The sequence below is a fragment of the Plasmodium brasilianum genome, chromosome 14, assembly GCF_023973825.1.
Source record: "Plasmodium brasilianum strain Bolivian I chromosome 14, whole genome shotgun sequence".
Classification (NCBI taxonomy): domain Eukaryota; phylum Apicomplexa; class Aconoidasida; order Haemosporida; family Plasmodiidae; genus Plasmodium; species Plasmodium brasilianum.
In genome coordinates this window covers 228,094-244,539 of record NC_090127.1, presented here as the reverse complement: position 1 = coordinate 244,539, position 16,446 = coordinate 228,094, and the positions used below count along the sequence as shown (strand labels likewise).

Sequence of the window (16,446 nt, the reverse complement as noted above, 5' to 3'; positions counted from 1 at the left end):
CTTTGCATGTGTGTACCTATTTGAGGGATAAGGAATAACCAGAATGGGATAATTTAAAATGAGATTATATTAATATAAAGAAAGTTTATTTATTTTTACACAGTTTATTAAGAACTAATTATGGTTTGATTTATTGTTATAATCGGGTTAAATTATATTTGTATATGTGTACTTACAGTTTGATAAAATGATGTATTTTGTTTTTAAATAGAAAAGAGGAAAAAAAAAAAAAAATTATCTTACGGTATAAGGAAATATTGTAACGTTTTTTTTTTTTTTTTTTTGTTATAAAAGTGCTATTACATTGCACTTATATAATAAAGAAACAGTCTATATATAATCATTGGGGCTGTTCTCAAAATTAATTATGATAAATAGATGTTATAATTATACGAATGGAAATGCTTTATACAAAATTGTTCAATTATAAAAAAAGAGCTAAAAAGAAGAATCTGGGCATTTTTTGTGATATCATAATTATTAAAGTTTTCGTACTATTTTTATTTTTATTGTTAATGAAAAATGAAGAGAGAGATATATATGAAAAAAGCGTGACTATTTTTAGCAAACCTGGGCAGTTCTTGTTTGATGTATTTTTTGAGTTAAATGATGTGGATCAAATTATTATGATAAGAGAAATAGATAAAAAAGAAGGAAAGCTTATAAAATGCATAAATGAAGAATGTAGACACAGTATTTTTACACATTACAGCAATTACTATTTCAACGTTATTAAAGGAGGAAGTTATGACGTATGGAACATAAATTCTGTTAATAAAAAATGGCTGGAACTAACCCATAATAATACGAATAAGAATGAAATAGCATTTCAAAAGAGAATACAGAGTTTTAGAATTTTATCTGAGGAAAAAAAGACAGTAAAAAAGAGAAAAAAAAGGGACATAGTTAAAGAGGAGGATATATATGAATTAAAGGATGATGACGAACATAAGAATCAGTTGCCTACTGCATCAAATGAGGTGTCAGAAGGAATTATATTTTTTTGTTTCATATTTATATCAGCAACAATGTTACAATTTATTTTATCAAAAATCCACCAATTAAATATTCCAGTATCGGTTATTTGGTTTTTATATGGAATGTGTACATATTTGATAGCAAAAAATTTGAACGTGGTTGAGGAAAATACTTTGCATAAGTCTATAATTAATGCAAGGAATATTGATTCGTCTGTTTTATATTTTATATTGTTACCAATACTGTTATATGAAGCCACCCAAGATATTAATTATTACGCTTTTAAGAATTTTTTATATGGTGGAATAGGGTTAGCAGTTGTGGGTGTAGCATTACAGGTAGGTATATTAGGAATATTGTTTTATTATTCTTTTATGTACAGACAAGAACAGTCTCCTTTATCTAGTAGTTTTTTATTAGCTTCCATATTATCATCAACGGATCCTGTTGCAGTATTATCGATTTTAAATGTAGTTGAAGCTCCATCCAAAATTAGTTCTATGTTTCATGTGGAATCTTTAATAAATGATGGGAGTTCTGTTTTACTATTTCAATTTTTTTTTTATTTAACAATAGGATATAAAGCGAATGCTTCTCAGTATGTTATTCTTTTTGTGAAATTATTATTTTTAAGTCCTGTATTCGGTATAGGTATGGCAATGTTAACTTTTGCTTGGATTAACTTATATAAGAAATATTATTATAATCAATGTTTAGCTACAATAACAATGTGTTATTTATGCTACTTCGTTTCGGAATATTATTTTAATTTATCCGGCCCCCTTGCAATAGTTTGCTATGGTTTATTTATTAATGCATATGGTCATATTGCATTAGATGAAATAGCACAAAGAAAACATAAAGAGATAGTAGAACTATTATCTCTTATGGGTAATTCTAGTATTTTCATTATATCAGGAATTGTATCATTTGGAATGATGGAAAATGTATTTAAAGATAATTTATATTTTTTTTTCTACATTGTACTAACGTACATTTATTTAGTGTTTGCTCGAACAGTAATGATATTGATATTTACTCCTTTTATGGCACGAATTGGGTACCCTGTTAACTGGAAAGAGATATTATTATTAATATGGGGTGGATTGAGGGGTGGTATCGTGTTAGTTCTAGGGTTACGTATTGAAGCAGAAAATAAAATTAATGATAAATTAACAAAAGAACTAGCCTATTACATCAGTGGTAGTGTGTTATTAATATTAACAATTCAAGGATTAACATTTGAGTGTTTATATAAAATTTTAAATGTTTACCCACCTAATCCTTTTAGAATTGTATACTTAGAAAAAGTTTTAAAAATGATTGATTATAATTTTAGTATTAGAAAAAACAACTTAAAGAACTATTGGCTTTTTAAAGGCACAAATATATTGCACTTTTCTAATAAAATAGTACCTGAATTATATTGGAGAAAGATGAACAAATATGGAGAATTTGATCTAAGGTTGCCCGATATATATGCATGTTTACAAGACATTAGTTCTTGTAATATTTCTTTATGGGAACAAGAATATGATTCGCAAACAATAATAGAGAGTTTTGATGATATTTCTTCTAACGGAAAGGAGAGTTTTTATAACAGGAATGGAAATAGAATACCAGGCAAAGAAAAAAAAGAAAATGTAGATAAAGAAACCGAAGATGTATGGAAATTGAACAATGGAATGTCTAGTATTATCACACTTAAGGAAGTTCACAATAATAAGATCTTTTCAAATTATGAAAGCACAGACAGGAATAAAGACAATGATAGTGCAATTGATAAAAAAAAAAAAGGAAAAATAGTTTTTACAATGAATTAAAACGGAAGAAGAACAACTTTACTGATATTGAATTTGAGGATAATAGTGATGAATACAGTTATATACATAATGAATATATTAACAATAATAATAAAAAGAAGAAAAAAAAAAGTAAAACCAGAAATGGAAATAATAAGTATAGAGTAGGGGAATTTATTACTAGAGGACGAATAAACTATAATAATTCATTTAAGGGAGAAATGAAAATAAGAGTTATTAGGAATAATGACAATTATCTTAGTAGTTATGATGAAGATGAGCACAATAATACAAATGTTAATTATTCGTTATCATCAAAAAATTATGATAGATTAAGTAATAACTTAAATGAACTTTCAGAGAATGATTCGTCTTATTCTGAGAAGGTTTGTGATAATAGTAAAATAAAAAATTTAAACGCATTTAATTATGATAAGATTTCTATAAGAAATTATGATCGCTTAATAAATAAAATGAATTATAGAGAATTCAAAAGAACCAAAACTGAGAAAGAAAACTTTACAGTTATCGATAACATCGTAAATAACAATGACATTAAGGAAACGTTCAATCCGAAATATAATTTAAGATTAATTGAGCATGCTACTGATTTTCCTAAAACATTGAGTGATAATATGCTGGTTAGAAGTAATGTAGATAATGAAAATGAGAATTATGAAGATAACAGGAGCAATGTTGCTGATGCTAGCGATAAAAGTAAAAAGAAGAAAAAGAATTTTTTAAATTTTTTAAGTGAGCACAATGCGTTTGAAGAGAAGGGAAAGGGGAGAAAGGAGGAAAGCAATACAGAGGAGGAGTATCCAATTAAAAGTATTAAATATGATAAAATTACTAAGGAAGAGGAGAATTTATTAAATGATTACCAAAATTTGAAAAAGATTGGAGAAGACAATAACGAGGGTGCCTCGCGTGTAGCTAATTTAGAAAAAGAAGATAACGAATTGATAATGAATGATAATTTTATTATAAAGATTCAAAAGGAAAAATCGCCTGAAAATGAAAAAGGGGAAAAAGAAGAAGGAGAAGGAGAACAAGATAAACGGAAATATAACGAAAAAGAAAAGGATGAAGTAGGGAATGAAGATATTCAAGAAAGATGTAACAGTTGTGGAGCTAATGGAGAAATGATATCTGTAGATGATGGTATGAATAATGAAGACATAAACAACGAAAACAATCAAGAAGATTATGATGAATATTTAACTTATAAAAACTTGTTTGCTTTGGATAGTAATGTAAAGAGAATATCTTCCTTTTTTAATAGTAATTATAACAAAAATAATTATCTGAAAAACACTGTAAAGAACTCATCTGAGTTAAACATTTCTACAAAGGGAACTAACAGTAAAAGTTTGGCGTTAATGAATAATGAAATAGAAAAGAGAAAAAAAATGAAAAATAATATTAAATATAAGTGTAAGATATGTATGGGGGGTCTTCCTTTTTGTAATAGTTCTTTAAGAAAGAATAGTTATTCAAATCTATTAAGAACAATGGGAAGTAGGAATGAAAAAAATTATGATGATAACAAAAATTCCATGTCAAATTATAAGTACGCAATTAGTAACGTAGGAAATAATATTGATGTGTGTGATGGTACAAATGAAATGCAAAAATTACAAAGAAATAATACAACTGATTTAATAGCACAAAGATATGATACAGATCAAACCATAAATTTTGAATGTGTAGAGGGTGTTTATCCCAAAAAAAATGTTCCTGCATTTTATAGCTTTTTGAAAAGGCCTAAAATGAAAATAAAAAATAAGTTGTTCGGTGAAATAAGAAAAGCAAGAAGTCATGAAAGTTATGAAAATAAAAAGGTGAAGTCAGGTAAATCTAAGGATGATGTATTTTATAGTTCCCTTAGAAAAAAAATTGTTAGAAAAGAAAGAGAAGGAGAATTATATATTATGATTTTTAATACATGTAGAGAATTATATAAAAAGTTGTATGTAAACGGTTTTATATCAGGTGAGTGTTTATTAACACTTACCTCTATTCTAGATTTATCAGCTGATTTTGCTTTAAAAAAAGTTAGAATGAATCCTATCAAAGCATGGGCAGATGCATTTGATAAAAGCAAAAACAAAAATAATAACAAAAAGAGTATTGATCATAGAAATGGTTTTGAATATGAATTTAATGTGTTATTGTCTAAATTAAAAATCAATAAAAAACATTCTTTTTTCTTTTCTCCAAAAGTGGTGAATATATTTCTTGTTTACGAACATTGTATGAAAGATTTACAAATTATATTATCATATGTTGATGTTCATCAGTGCACATTAGATAAAGGGGGGATTACTATGAAATTATTGTTAGGAAAAAATTTGTTAAAAAGTTATTATAGAAATATAGAACTTGCAAAAAGTCTTATCCCGCAACTTGTTAATAAATATAAAGATGTCATAAAATACTGCCTTATAAAAATAGGAGCCGACATGTTAATGCATTTAAAAAAAACGGTAAATCTTTTTTTTTTTTTTTAATTTTATTGAATTGTATTTTGGTGGCGACTACAGGGTTAATTTCTGCTCGTTATATACTATTCGATGTGTTCATTTCGTTGTGCATTTTTCGTTTTCTCACTTCCTCGTTGCGCTTACCGTTACAGCTCCATTTTAGCAGTTTATTTTAATTTTTTTTTGCTGAACAGAATAGATATTGATCATTTGTTTGCATGTAATTTTTTCCTTTGTTTTAGATTGTCAATGAACAGGCAGCCAATGGACTATTGCTAACACAAGACAATGAAAAATTAAATGGTATATTTGATGATCAGCAAATAAAAATTAATAGGTATAGACCATATTTACATTATATCTTAAAAAGGAACATGCTTAGGATGCTTATTAAGAAATGAAATGGAGCCCCATATGAACATACATTTTAAAGTAAAAACGTACAACAGTGGAACCTCTTTTTTTTTGGTTATATGCCTTTTTGAATATTGTTAAATCTTTTATTCTATTACATGAAGCGTAAAATTTAATGAAAATTCAAGAAAAAGAATATCGCAATGCAGCAGAAAGTGCACCTTCATAAATTCGTCATTATATGAACACATCGTTATATTAGTTTCTTTTTTTTTTCTTTTTTTTTTGGTATATATATCCATTCAACGTATATAAATAACATATTTTTCTAACTTATTTTATATATAGTTTATAACAAAATTATATTTTTACATTATTATTCATTTTCATCATTATATAGTAAGAAATATATGTATATAATTTTTATAGCACTATTTTTAATTGCAAAAAATTACTTTAATTCAGCATTTATTTTTTTTTTTTTGTTTTTTATTGCAATGTGTCATTAAGTGATGAAAGTAAACTTTTTTTTATATTTTGTGTTTTTTAACGTTATACAATTTTTTTTATATATTTTGGAATAAAAATCTTAATTATTTTAATATTTGTGTTCTATAAATTTTAAAAGTATAATCAATTAATATACCCCAATATAACTGTCTTCACCCCTTTCAATTAAAAATTTTGTGCACACATTCGATATTTCTAGTATTCTACTATTATTTTTTAAACAATATAAAAGAATATACAAGAAAAAAAACTATTTAAGTATAATAAATTAAATTTAAAAAAATAAATTATTATATTTATATGCATACTATGACTTTAATATAAAATGGAATTTAATTTATTCTTTTTCTTTTTCTTTTTTTTCTTTTTTTTCTTTTTTTTCTTTTTTTTCTTTTTTTCTTTTTTTTTTTTTTTTAAAGCACTCCTTTTTTTTAAAAGACATAATATATAATAATGTTCATTACAGTATCCTTTTTTTTTTGAAAAAAAATATTACTAAATATAGGAATGGTAAAAAAAAACAAATAAAAAAAAAAAAAAGAAAAAAAAAAGGAATTATCACTATTATTTAAAAAATTTTATTTTAATTTTTCCATTAGGATATTTTTATAAATAAAATTCTCTTGTACCCTCAATACAACAATCATTATGCGTGCTTCTACAAAAAAGAAGGTATCGTTTTATAGAAGTCTTTTATAGGCCTATAACATCTTTTTTTAAAAATACGTATACATATATAATTACGCGCAATAAATTTTAATAACTTCCTCGTATTTTTTTGTTATAATTTAATGTAGTACCTGTTATTTTTTAAATTAAAAAAATTTTTTTTTTTTTTGTATATTTTTTCGAAATAACGCATTTGCGTTATCTGTATTTATTTACATAAAACAGTTTTTTTTGTTTCTTGTTTTTTGTATATATTTACCTTTATTTAAAAAAAAAAAATTATGAACTTGAATTTAAAATTTCGTTTGTGAAAAAAATGTATATCATTAGTTATTTTTTTTTTATGCAATTTTATATTATTTTTTATTATTTGACTACGTAAATAGTGAAATGTGTATATATTTATATACATTTGTTTGTTTTTTTGGAGTACATTTTTCCGTTTGATTTGTAATAACTAAAATTTTTGTAGAATCACTTCAATTATAAGTGTAAGAATTTCGATATAGTTTTATTCTAGCTATATATGTATTAGAAATTATATTTAAGAATTTGTTTCAGTTTTTATTTTTTCGTCAGATACATATAACATGATACGTTGTTATAATCAATTCATGTACATATGAGTTGCGGAATTCATGCCTTCTTTAAAAATGATCAGAATTCGAAGAAAAAATGAAATCTGTACTATAGGCATTGTATTATTGAATTTTTTTTTTTTTTTTTTGCATATTTGATACCTACGTGTATATATATATATATATAATAAAGTACATATAATATATATATATATAAATATACACATGCATAATACATATAAATATATACACAAAAATAAATATTACGACTTCTTTTTTTCATATTTTTATCAAAATGAATAAAAATCTCAAAATTCTTTAAACTTGTAAAATATTTACCCTTAAGCCATTTTCGTAATTTATTAATAATTTGTGTTATCAAAGAATGACTGTTGAAAATTGAAGGTGGGGTTTATTACATGTATGAAATGACATACTAATAAAAATGAAGAAGGCAAAAAAAAAATCAGGAAAAATAGATAAATAGAAAAATAGCAAGAAGAATTGATAAATTTAATATAGTGCCGATTTAATTGTTATCATATATTTGTACATATGTACATAAACACGTGTATATATTATATATATTTAGAAGCGTATATGCATTGAGTTATATATAAATATATATATACCAATGTTAAATAAGTTTTATGAAAACGCGTAGAGGATGAATACAGATTGTAATTGTACAAAAATATTATAACTATAATATTTACAGAGAAACATGCGTCATAAAAATAAAAAAACTTTATCAAAGATTAAAAAGAAGCATGCATCATATAGATTTCTAATACAATTTCGTTTTCGAGATACATTATTTATTGGTAACATTTAAAATGTAAGATATTAAATTATGATTATACAGTAATGTGTGATCTAAGTACGGTAATATGAATATATTATAGCAATAACACATAATATATATATTTAAGCAAAATATACATGGTCGTTTACTTTTGAAATGGAATAAAGAAAAAAGAAAAAAGGATATATAAAACAGAAATATAGAAACACAAAATTACAAAAGAATAAAGAAACGTATATTTTTAAAATAATTTTTTTTTTTTAATTTATGAGCTCAGTGAAAAAAAAAAAAAAGAAATATATTAAGTTAATAGTATATATTTATATAATACACGTATATACATTTAATAGTATTTTAACTCGCTTATTTGATCAAAAAAAAAAAAAAAAAATATATACATAAACATACATCACAACATGACATTTTACATATATGTATATGTATCGTTGTAAATAAAATGTTAATTTTGCATTTTTGCGATTTAGAAGAAATTAAATAAAAATTATACATGTTTTACGAAGAAAAAAAAAATATTAATAAGAAAATGAAAATAAAAAAAAGAAATAAAAATAAAAAATTTATTTATGTTTATGAAATAAAATTAAAAACATATTCAAAAGAGAAATAGAAAATAGAAGAGGATTGGCGAAACGTAAAGAAGAGCTTATTTCAGAGGCTTTAAAAATATATATATACATATATATATATATAATATAATATATAAGTTTTTTTTTTTTTTGTTTTTTATTCGTTTTTTTTTTTTCTTTATATAAAAAAAAAACAGTCAATAGTTTTTTTCATATATAAAATGAAAATACATTTATCATCAGATGAAGTTAATTTACTTATTTATCGCTATTTAGTAGAGAATGGTTTTGTACATACTGCTTATGCCTTTTTTAATGAAGGAAGTATATCAAAAAATTCTTATTATATAAGTCATGGTGAAAAATTGCCAAGTAATGCTTTAGTATCTTTTTTACAAAAAGCATTGATATATATATATATAGAATATCATACTGACAATAAGGATGGAAAGAAAATTACGTGTGAGGAACCTTTCTCCTTTTTCAGAAGACATGAATGTTGGAATGAGGAAAATGATTTATCAGAAGAAGATGATAACAAAATAGAAATTCGTAAGGGTGAAAAAAATTCTAGTAATAATTTAAACAGTTTAACTACGAGCAGTAATGTTTTTGATAATAACAATAATAACGGAAACGATAATAGTAATAATAATAGCGTAAGTAACAATCGAAATATTATCAACAGTAATAATAGTAGTGTTAGTACTAATAATAATAATAATTACAAAAATTACAGTAATAACAAAAATTATAGTAATAACAAAAATTATAGTAATAAAAAAAATTACAGTAATAAAAAAAAATACAGTAATAACAACAATAACGATAATAACGATAAAATCAGCAATAACGGTAATAACAGCAATAATGATAATAGTAACAATAACAATAAAAGTAATAGCGATAATAATAATAATAATGTGAGCAGTAATCACGTTAATGATGATAACAGTAATGAGAATAATAAAGACAATGTTAACAATAATAACGTTGTTAAATCGAAAGTAAACGATAAACCGAATATTTATAGAAACAGCTTTTCGAAATTCGCGAGCCTAAATTACAATGATAGCAATATTTCTTTTAAAGATATAAAAAGAAATTATGCAAATATCTTCGCGCAAGGTAAAACTACCAAGAAAAGTTCTTCAAATAAGAAAAAAAACAATAACAATAATATTACAGACATAAATGAAAGCGTCATAAAAGAGGAATCAAATAGTACCACGGGTAATAAAAGAAAGAAAGCTAAAGTTATAAAGTCTTCTAACAAATCAAATCAAATAGAACCTAATGACAACAATAAAAGTAATGATATAAATAACAGTGTTTTACTTGACCATAAGAAAAAGGTAGAGAGTAATTTGACTGAATCCAAATGTGAAAATATGCAATCCATGAATTCTCGTACTTCAACGAAAGATTATATTGTTGTGAATAATAAAAATAAAAAAGGTAATTTTCGAAAGCAGAATAAAGGAAGTGATAACGGAAATTACATAAGTAATAACAATAATAATAATACTAACAATGGTATTAGCAACAACAGTATTAGCAACAACAGTATTAGCAACAACAGTGGTAGCAACAACAGTGGTAGCAACAACAGTGGTAGCAACAACAGTGGTAGTAACAACATTAATAGCAACATCATTAGTAGAAGCAATAGTAACAGTTATAACAATGTAAGCAAACGAGAACCTATATTTGCGAGCATTTCGCAAAATAGTAGTTCATCTGTGAAGAAAAAGAAAAAAAAAAAGAAGAAAAGCAAAGAATTTTCTTCAAATATAATTAATAGTAAGAAGACAATAAAAGTTCCTTTAAAAAAGGAAAAAAAAAATATTTGCAAGAATATTAAGCTGGAAAAAACACCCCCAAAAGTACCAGATAAAGAATTAGATAACAAGTTAGTAATTAATAATAAATATAATAATGGTAATAGTAATGACATTAGTAGTGATACTAGTAATAGTAATGTTATTAATAATAATAATGATATAAAAAATATTGATTCTATTAACGATATTAAAAAAAATGGTTCTAGTAATGATAATAACAACACCTATGATTTTAATAATGAAGATATGGATAATTGTTCCCTTAATAGTATTAGTAAATTGAACGAACGAGACAGTATTAATCATTTTAGTGATAATAATATAATGATGACTAATGATAAGAATATGAATGATGATTACATAAATTTAAAGCAGAGTAATAGTTTTTTTTCGTTTAATTCTTTAGAAAATGCTATAAATGATAAAGAAAAAATGGAAATAAATACCCTCAATTCAAATTGTGATATATACAGTAACAGTGTTGAAAATAATAAAGAAGATACATTAATTGTAAGTTCATCATCTGTAAATGAAAAGCATTTAAATGACACAATGATAGAAAATAAAAACGCATCTAATAATGTTAACATAAAAAAAATGAACCATTTTAATGTGAGCGATTATAATTTCAGTTTTACAAATTACCTGCATAATAAAAAAAAAAATATTATTTATAATAAAGATAAAGTGTTTCACGTAAATAATAATGATCTTAAAGGTGTAATGATGTTTGACCAAACTTATGAACACGATGTTCAACAATTAGGAAAACATGAATTCTGTAATAATGATAATACAGAAAGATACAACAACTACAATAAAGGAAATGTATGCATAGAAGAGGAACGTATCAGTACAAAGAATAAGACAGGAGCAGACGAGGTGGAAGAAGTAAATGAAGAAGATGAATGTATTGAAAAAGAGAAGGAAAAAGCAAATGATTATAATAATTTTTTAAAAATGGATGAAAAAGAAGGACAAATAAATGATGTAGAAAATTATAGAAATGATCTTAATAATGTGCTTTTAAAAAAGATTATTCTAAAAACATTGAATAAAGGGAATAAAAAATGTAAAATAAATAATATAATTAAATTGAAAGAAAAGACAATAAATAATGAAGAGAATAATAAAGAAATAGATGAAGAAGAAGAAGAGGAGAATGTCGACTATGAAGAAAGAGTAGATTCTGATGATGAGGATCATGTGGAATATGACGAAGAGGAAGGTTCTGACGTTGAAGTAGAAGTTGATGGAATCGAAGAAACAGGAGGGGGGAATAAAGACCACGAGGAATATGAACATAATGGGCAGGAAAAATTGTGTCAAAAGGAAAAAAAAAGTGGTCAGAAAATTCATAATGAATATGAAGAGAATTATAATAAAGGTCATACTAATGATTATAACGATAATAATAACGAAGATGATAACGTGGATGGATATCTTGATATGGAAAGGTATAATTTAAATGTAAAACAAAATTATGAAAGGAAAAATAGTATGGAGAAGAAAATAGCCAATAATGAAGCCAAAGGAAAAGAAGAGAAATCAAATGAAGAAGAGGTTGTTTGTCGACCGTATTGGTCATGAAGATGGTTTTATAGGAGAAAAACAAGATTACTGTTTTTATAAAGAATAAATTTTGTAATTTATTTATTAAATGGAGAAGATTCTATAAAATTTTTTTGTTAAATTAAGAAAAATGTGATGGAGACAACTTATAACATTCCGTTTTTATGATGAAGATATTGAAAATTAGATCTAGTTTAAAAGAAAAATTAAATAATTGGAATATACATATATGTGTATATGTGTATGTAGGCACTTGCATATACTCAGAATTTCTTGCCACCATGCACTTTAATTTTTTTCGTTTACAAAAATTACTCATTATAAGATAGTAATTCTAAAGAAATAATAATAAATATAATTTTTTACAGAATCATTTTGTATTATTTTGATTACCATAAATACACAATTAGAGCACCTTTTTTCTTTTATATATCCTTTTTATATTTACGAAGAATTAAAATGTATGGTGTAATACGTTAAAAAAATAAAAAAACAAAACAAAAAATAATAAAAACAACAAAAAAAACATTCCCTTAAGTAATATTTTTTTAAAGTATGCGTAACTTTAAATCACAATGAAAATATATCTTAAATAAGTGTATAAATCACGAAGCTTAATTAGAGCAAACGCCATACTTTAAAAATAAGGACCATTTTTTTTTTTTTTTTGTTTTAAAATATTTTAGAAGACAAGACCACTTTTTTACAGAAATATAGTACTTATTATATTTATTACCAGAACTATATCTCTTTTTGGTTTTTTCTGAAAAAAGTAATAAATATTTTATTATTATTGGAATTATATAGCTTTCAATGAAAAACGAAAATAAGATAAAGGAACGAAAAAAGTTATGAGGAAAAATAAGTTTTTTTTTGAAAGTTGGAAAAATATCTATTTATTTAGTAAAAGTGAAATTAGTGTTTTATATATTATGGTCAGAAGATTTATATATTAGTTTGAAATTAACATGAATAAAAAAATTATTATATAGAAATAATATCGTTGTGGTTGTAGCATCATTATTCTTCTATAAAATATTTATGTTGCATGTATGTAATGTTAATTTAAAGTTAAAAAGTATATTTAAAATACCAAAAATAATTATATATTTAGATGTATGTTCCATACAGTCCTTTTAAAAAAATGTAATTTGTTGTTATTAAATTAATAGAATTCACTTTTTGTTTTTATCATAACGTATTTAAATATTACACACACATACAAAAAAAAAAAAAAAAAAAGGAATTATTCCAAATTAAGAGAGGATCCCCAAAATGAATTTTTTTTTTTTTTTATATGTTATATAAAAATTAATAGTGTTTATTAAATGTAATAATATAAATATGACAAAAAAAAAAAAAAAATAAAATAAAACAAACATAACAATTAAATTAAAATTTATGTACATTTGATTGTTTTTTTTTTAATTTTATCTTAAAAATAAAAATATTGTACTCTTGGGTGTCATATACATTGAAGCTATAATAATGCATATCATAAATAAAAGAAACAAAATTAAATCTTTAGCTATATATATGTAGTTTTTTTTGAATTTGTTATTTTAAATTGTTAAATTTCATTATGTTTTATTTACCATTTGTTTATGCTAAATATATGTATATACTGTTTTTTTAATGTTTGATAAGTTGAAAATGTTTTTCCTGTATATAAAAATTCATTATGACTATAAAATTGGGCACCTATATATGTATACGTATATATACATCATTTGCATGTATATATGTATTTATGATATATATATATACACGCATGAAGAATATAGCATATTTATGCTCAATTTATATAACACATTTGTTTTAAAAACCTCCGCACTTTTTACGCGTAAGAACTGATAATAAAACTTAAAATAAACTTTATATGATATTAAAGTCGTAAGAATGGAGATGAAAAATTTTTTTTAATTTTCATAAATCAACTTAAAAATAAAGTAGAAAGCAAAAACCCATATGCTTACACATATATACATATATGTGTGTGAATACATAATAAAACCTTTTCTTTGCACATAATTTTATAATGAACTTTTTTCAAAAGAGTCAAAGAGAATGTTATATTGATATATTAAATCTTTTCGTTCTTGTTGATATTCATCTGGGGTTATACATTTTTGTAAATCCTGATTTGTGTGTTTCAAAATAAGTATCCATGAATCTTTTATACTCATAAATAAGATATGGGGGTTTGCAATAAGATTTTCGTTGATGTCACAGTGAAAACCTTTTATTTTACTTCTAATTTTATAAGGTTTATTTTTATAAATGATCTGTAAAATAGTCATATTTTCATTGATAAAAATAGTATTTCTTTTTTTTTTTCCTGATGTGTCAGCCTTTATTAATCTTTGATCATATTCAATTTTTACATTTTCTTTAATTAATAGTTTGAAATTTTTATCATTGCTACCTTTTAAATCATTCAATATATTAAAAAAGAAATTACTGTATTTGCATAATGATAAGATATATAAACCATTTAGCTGTTTAGAAATTTGAAAATCATAATTATCTTCAGTTGTGTAGAAGTCTTTGGAAAATATATCATCATAAAAGGAATATGAATTTTGTAATGAATGAAGATTATTTTCTTTTATAGTTATGTCACTTTTGTTTCTATTGAATTTTAATAAAATATTTAATTTTTCTATAATTTTTTCATTGGATATCATAAAATTTGATGACTTCAATTTTTCTATTAATTGATCTTCTTTTATTTTTTTTTTCGACTTTTTATGTAATACTTCCGAATTATTAAAAATTAAACCAAAACATTCTTCTTCTTTAAGATCATTCTTTAAGTTGAGTATAAGTTCATTCCTAAAAGTTATTTTGCTTAATGAAAAATATTTGGGAGTTACTTCTCTTTTATTTATTAAAAAATAATAATTATCTAGTTTTTTCCCACACAAATCGTCTAATACATCCTGCATAACATTCTTGTAAATTTTTTCTGACTTACTATTAAATGTGCACATTTTTTTTTTTTTTCGAACGCTTGTATAACTTTTAATATATGTACGTTCTATTTTTCACACAAGCCCTAAAGGTAGGAGTTATGGAATAGCTAAGATTCTGTTAAAATGCAGATAAGAAAAAATTAAGTAACAATTAAAAAACAGATAAGAAATTGTTAAAAAGCGTATTAGCGATAATTAACGAACAATTAAGGAACTTCTAAGAAGTATATTAATAAAAATTAAAGAACAATTACGAAACAAAAAACAGATAAGGAACAACTACGAAACAAATTCGGAAAAAATAAGAAACAGTTAAGAAATAAAAAGAAACAAAATAAAATACTCATAAAATTGAAGAATCACTACGACGAAATGCGCAAAAAAAAAATATATATATATATTTAAGTAGACGGGAAAATATAAATTTATGTTACATCTAATTTACAAAATTCTCAAAAGGAGTTTAGCAAGAACTATATATATATAAATAGCTGAATTCATATTTAAATTTTCAAATGTTATTCTTTTATTGCCTGTTATTTTTTATACCTAAAATATGTTATACAGTTTAAAAAAAAAATTCTTACTTCTAACGTAGTTTTTGACTTCATTATTTTCAGAAGTGTTCATTCTATCCGTTTAATCTATGCTTCATTTTTTTTTTTTTTTTTTTGGAAGATGAATAGATTGTATAATTAAAGTTCAGTCAAATATAAAAAGTGCTCCTACTTCATATTTTTATTTTTATACAATACATTCAAACGTATAAGTATTAGTTTAAGTTTCATATACATTCATTATAATTCATTTTAAGCAAATATTTCAATTTTTAGTTATTTTGCACTCGTTTAGGGAAAAAAATTTTTTTTTTGAGGCACCTATTATATACCAACTCGTAAGTAAATAAATAAAAAAATAAATATAAATATATATATATATATATATATGTACATATTTGTGTATACACAAATACATATCATTTTTTGTGAATTTTATATGTATTTCCCTATATCCATTTTGAGACTTTTTATTATTTTCTCCAACTATACTTGTTTTGTTCAAAATAAACGATTATATTTTTCCTTCAAAATGTTGTACACTGCTCGTATTTATTTAGTTTTGAAAAACTATCCTTCATTCAATTAATTGTTAAAAATCTTTTATGTATATACACATGTATGAATATATGGACATATACATATGAGAATATGTACTCTTATACATATGTACTTGTGCATATATAGACGTATACGCTTATATACATATACGCATATACATATATATGA

At 23.4% G+C, this 16,446-nt stretch overlaps 3 protein-coding genes across 3 annotated transcripts; 2 read left to right on the top strand and 1 right to left on the bottom strand.

Moving 5' to 3' along the window:
• Window positions 1-401: 401 nt before the first annotated feature.
• MKS88_005282 (sodium/hydrogen exchanger) lies at window positions 402-5,667 on the top strand (the record flags this gene model as incomplete). The annotated part of the gene is made up of 3 exons (XM_067218530.1): window positions 402-2,783; window positions 2,813-5,269; window positions 5,509-5,667. 3 exons carry the CDS (start codon window positions 402-404, stop codon window positions 5,665-5,667), a joined length of 4,998 nt encoding a protein of 1,665 aa, XP_067070497.1.
• Window positions 5,668-8,990: 3,323 nt separating this feature from the next.
• On the top strand, window positions 8,991-12,203 carry MKS88_005281 (LisH domain-containing protein; the record flags this gene model as incomplete). The annotated part of the gene is made up of 1 exon (XM_067218529.1): window positions 8,991-12,203. The coding sequence occupies one exon, from the start codon at window positions 8,991-8,993 to the stop codon at window positions 12,201-12,203; it is 3,213 nt and encodes a 1,070-aa protein (XP_067070496.1).
• A 2,015-nt stretch (window positions 12,204-14,218) lies between these two features.
• On the bottom strand, window positions 14,219-15,178 carry MKS88_005280 (uncharacterized protein; the record flags this gene model as incomplete). Its single annotated transcript, XM_067218528.1, has 1 exon — window positions 14,219-15,178. The coding sequence occupies one exon, from the start codon at window positions 15,176-15,178 to the stop codon at window positions 14,219-14,221; it is 960 nt and encodes a 319-aa protein (XP_067070495.1).
• Between the last annotated feature and the right edge of the window lie 1,268 nt (window positions 15,179-16,446).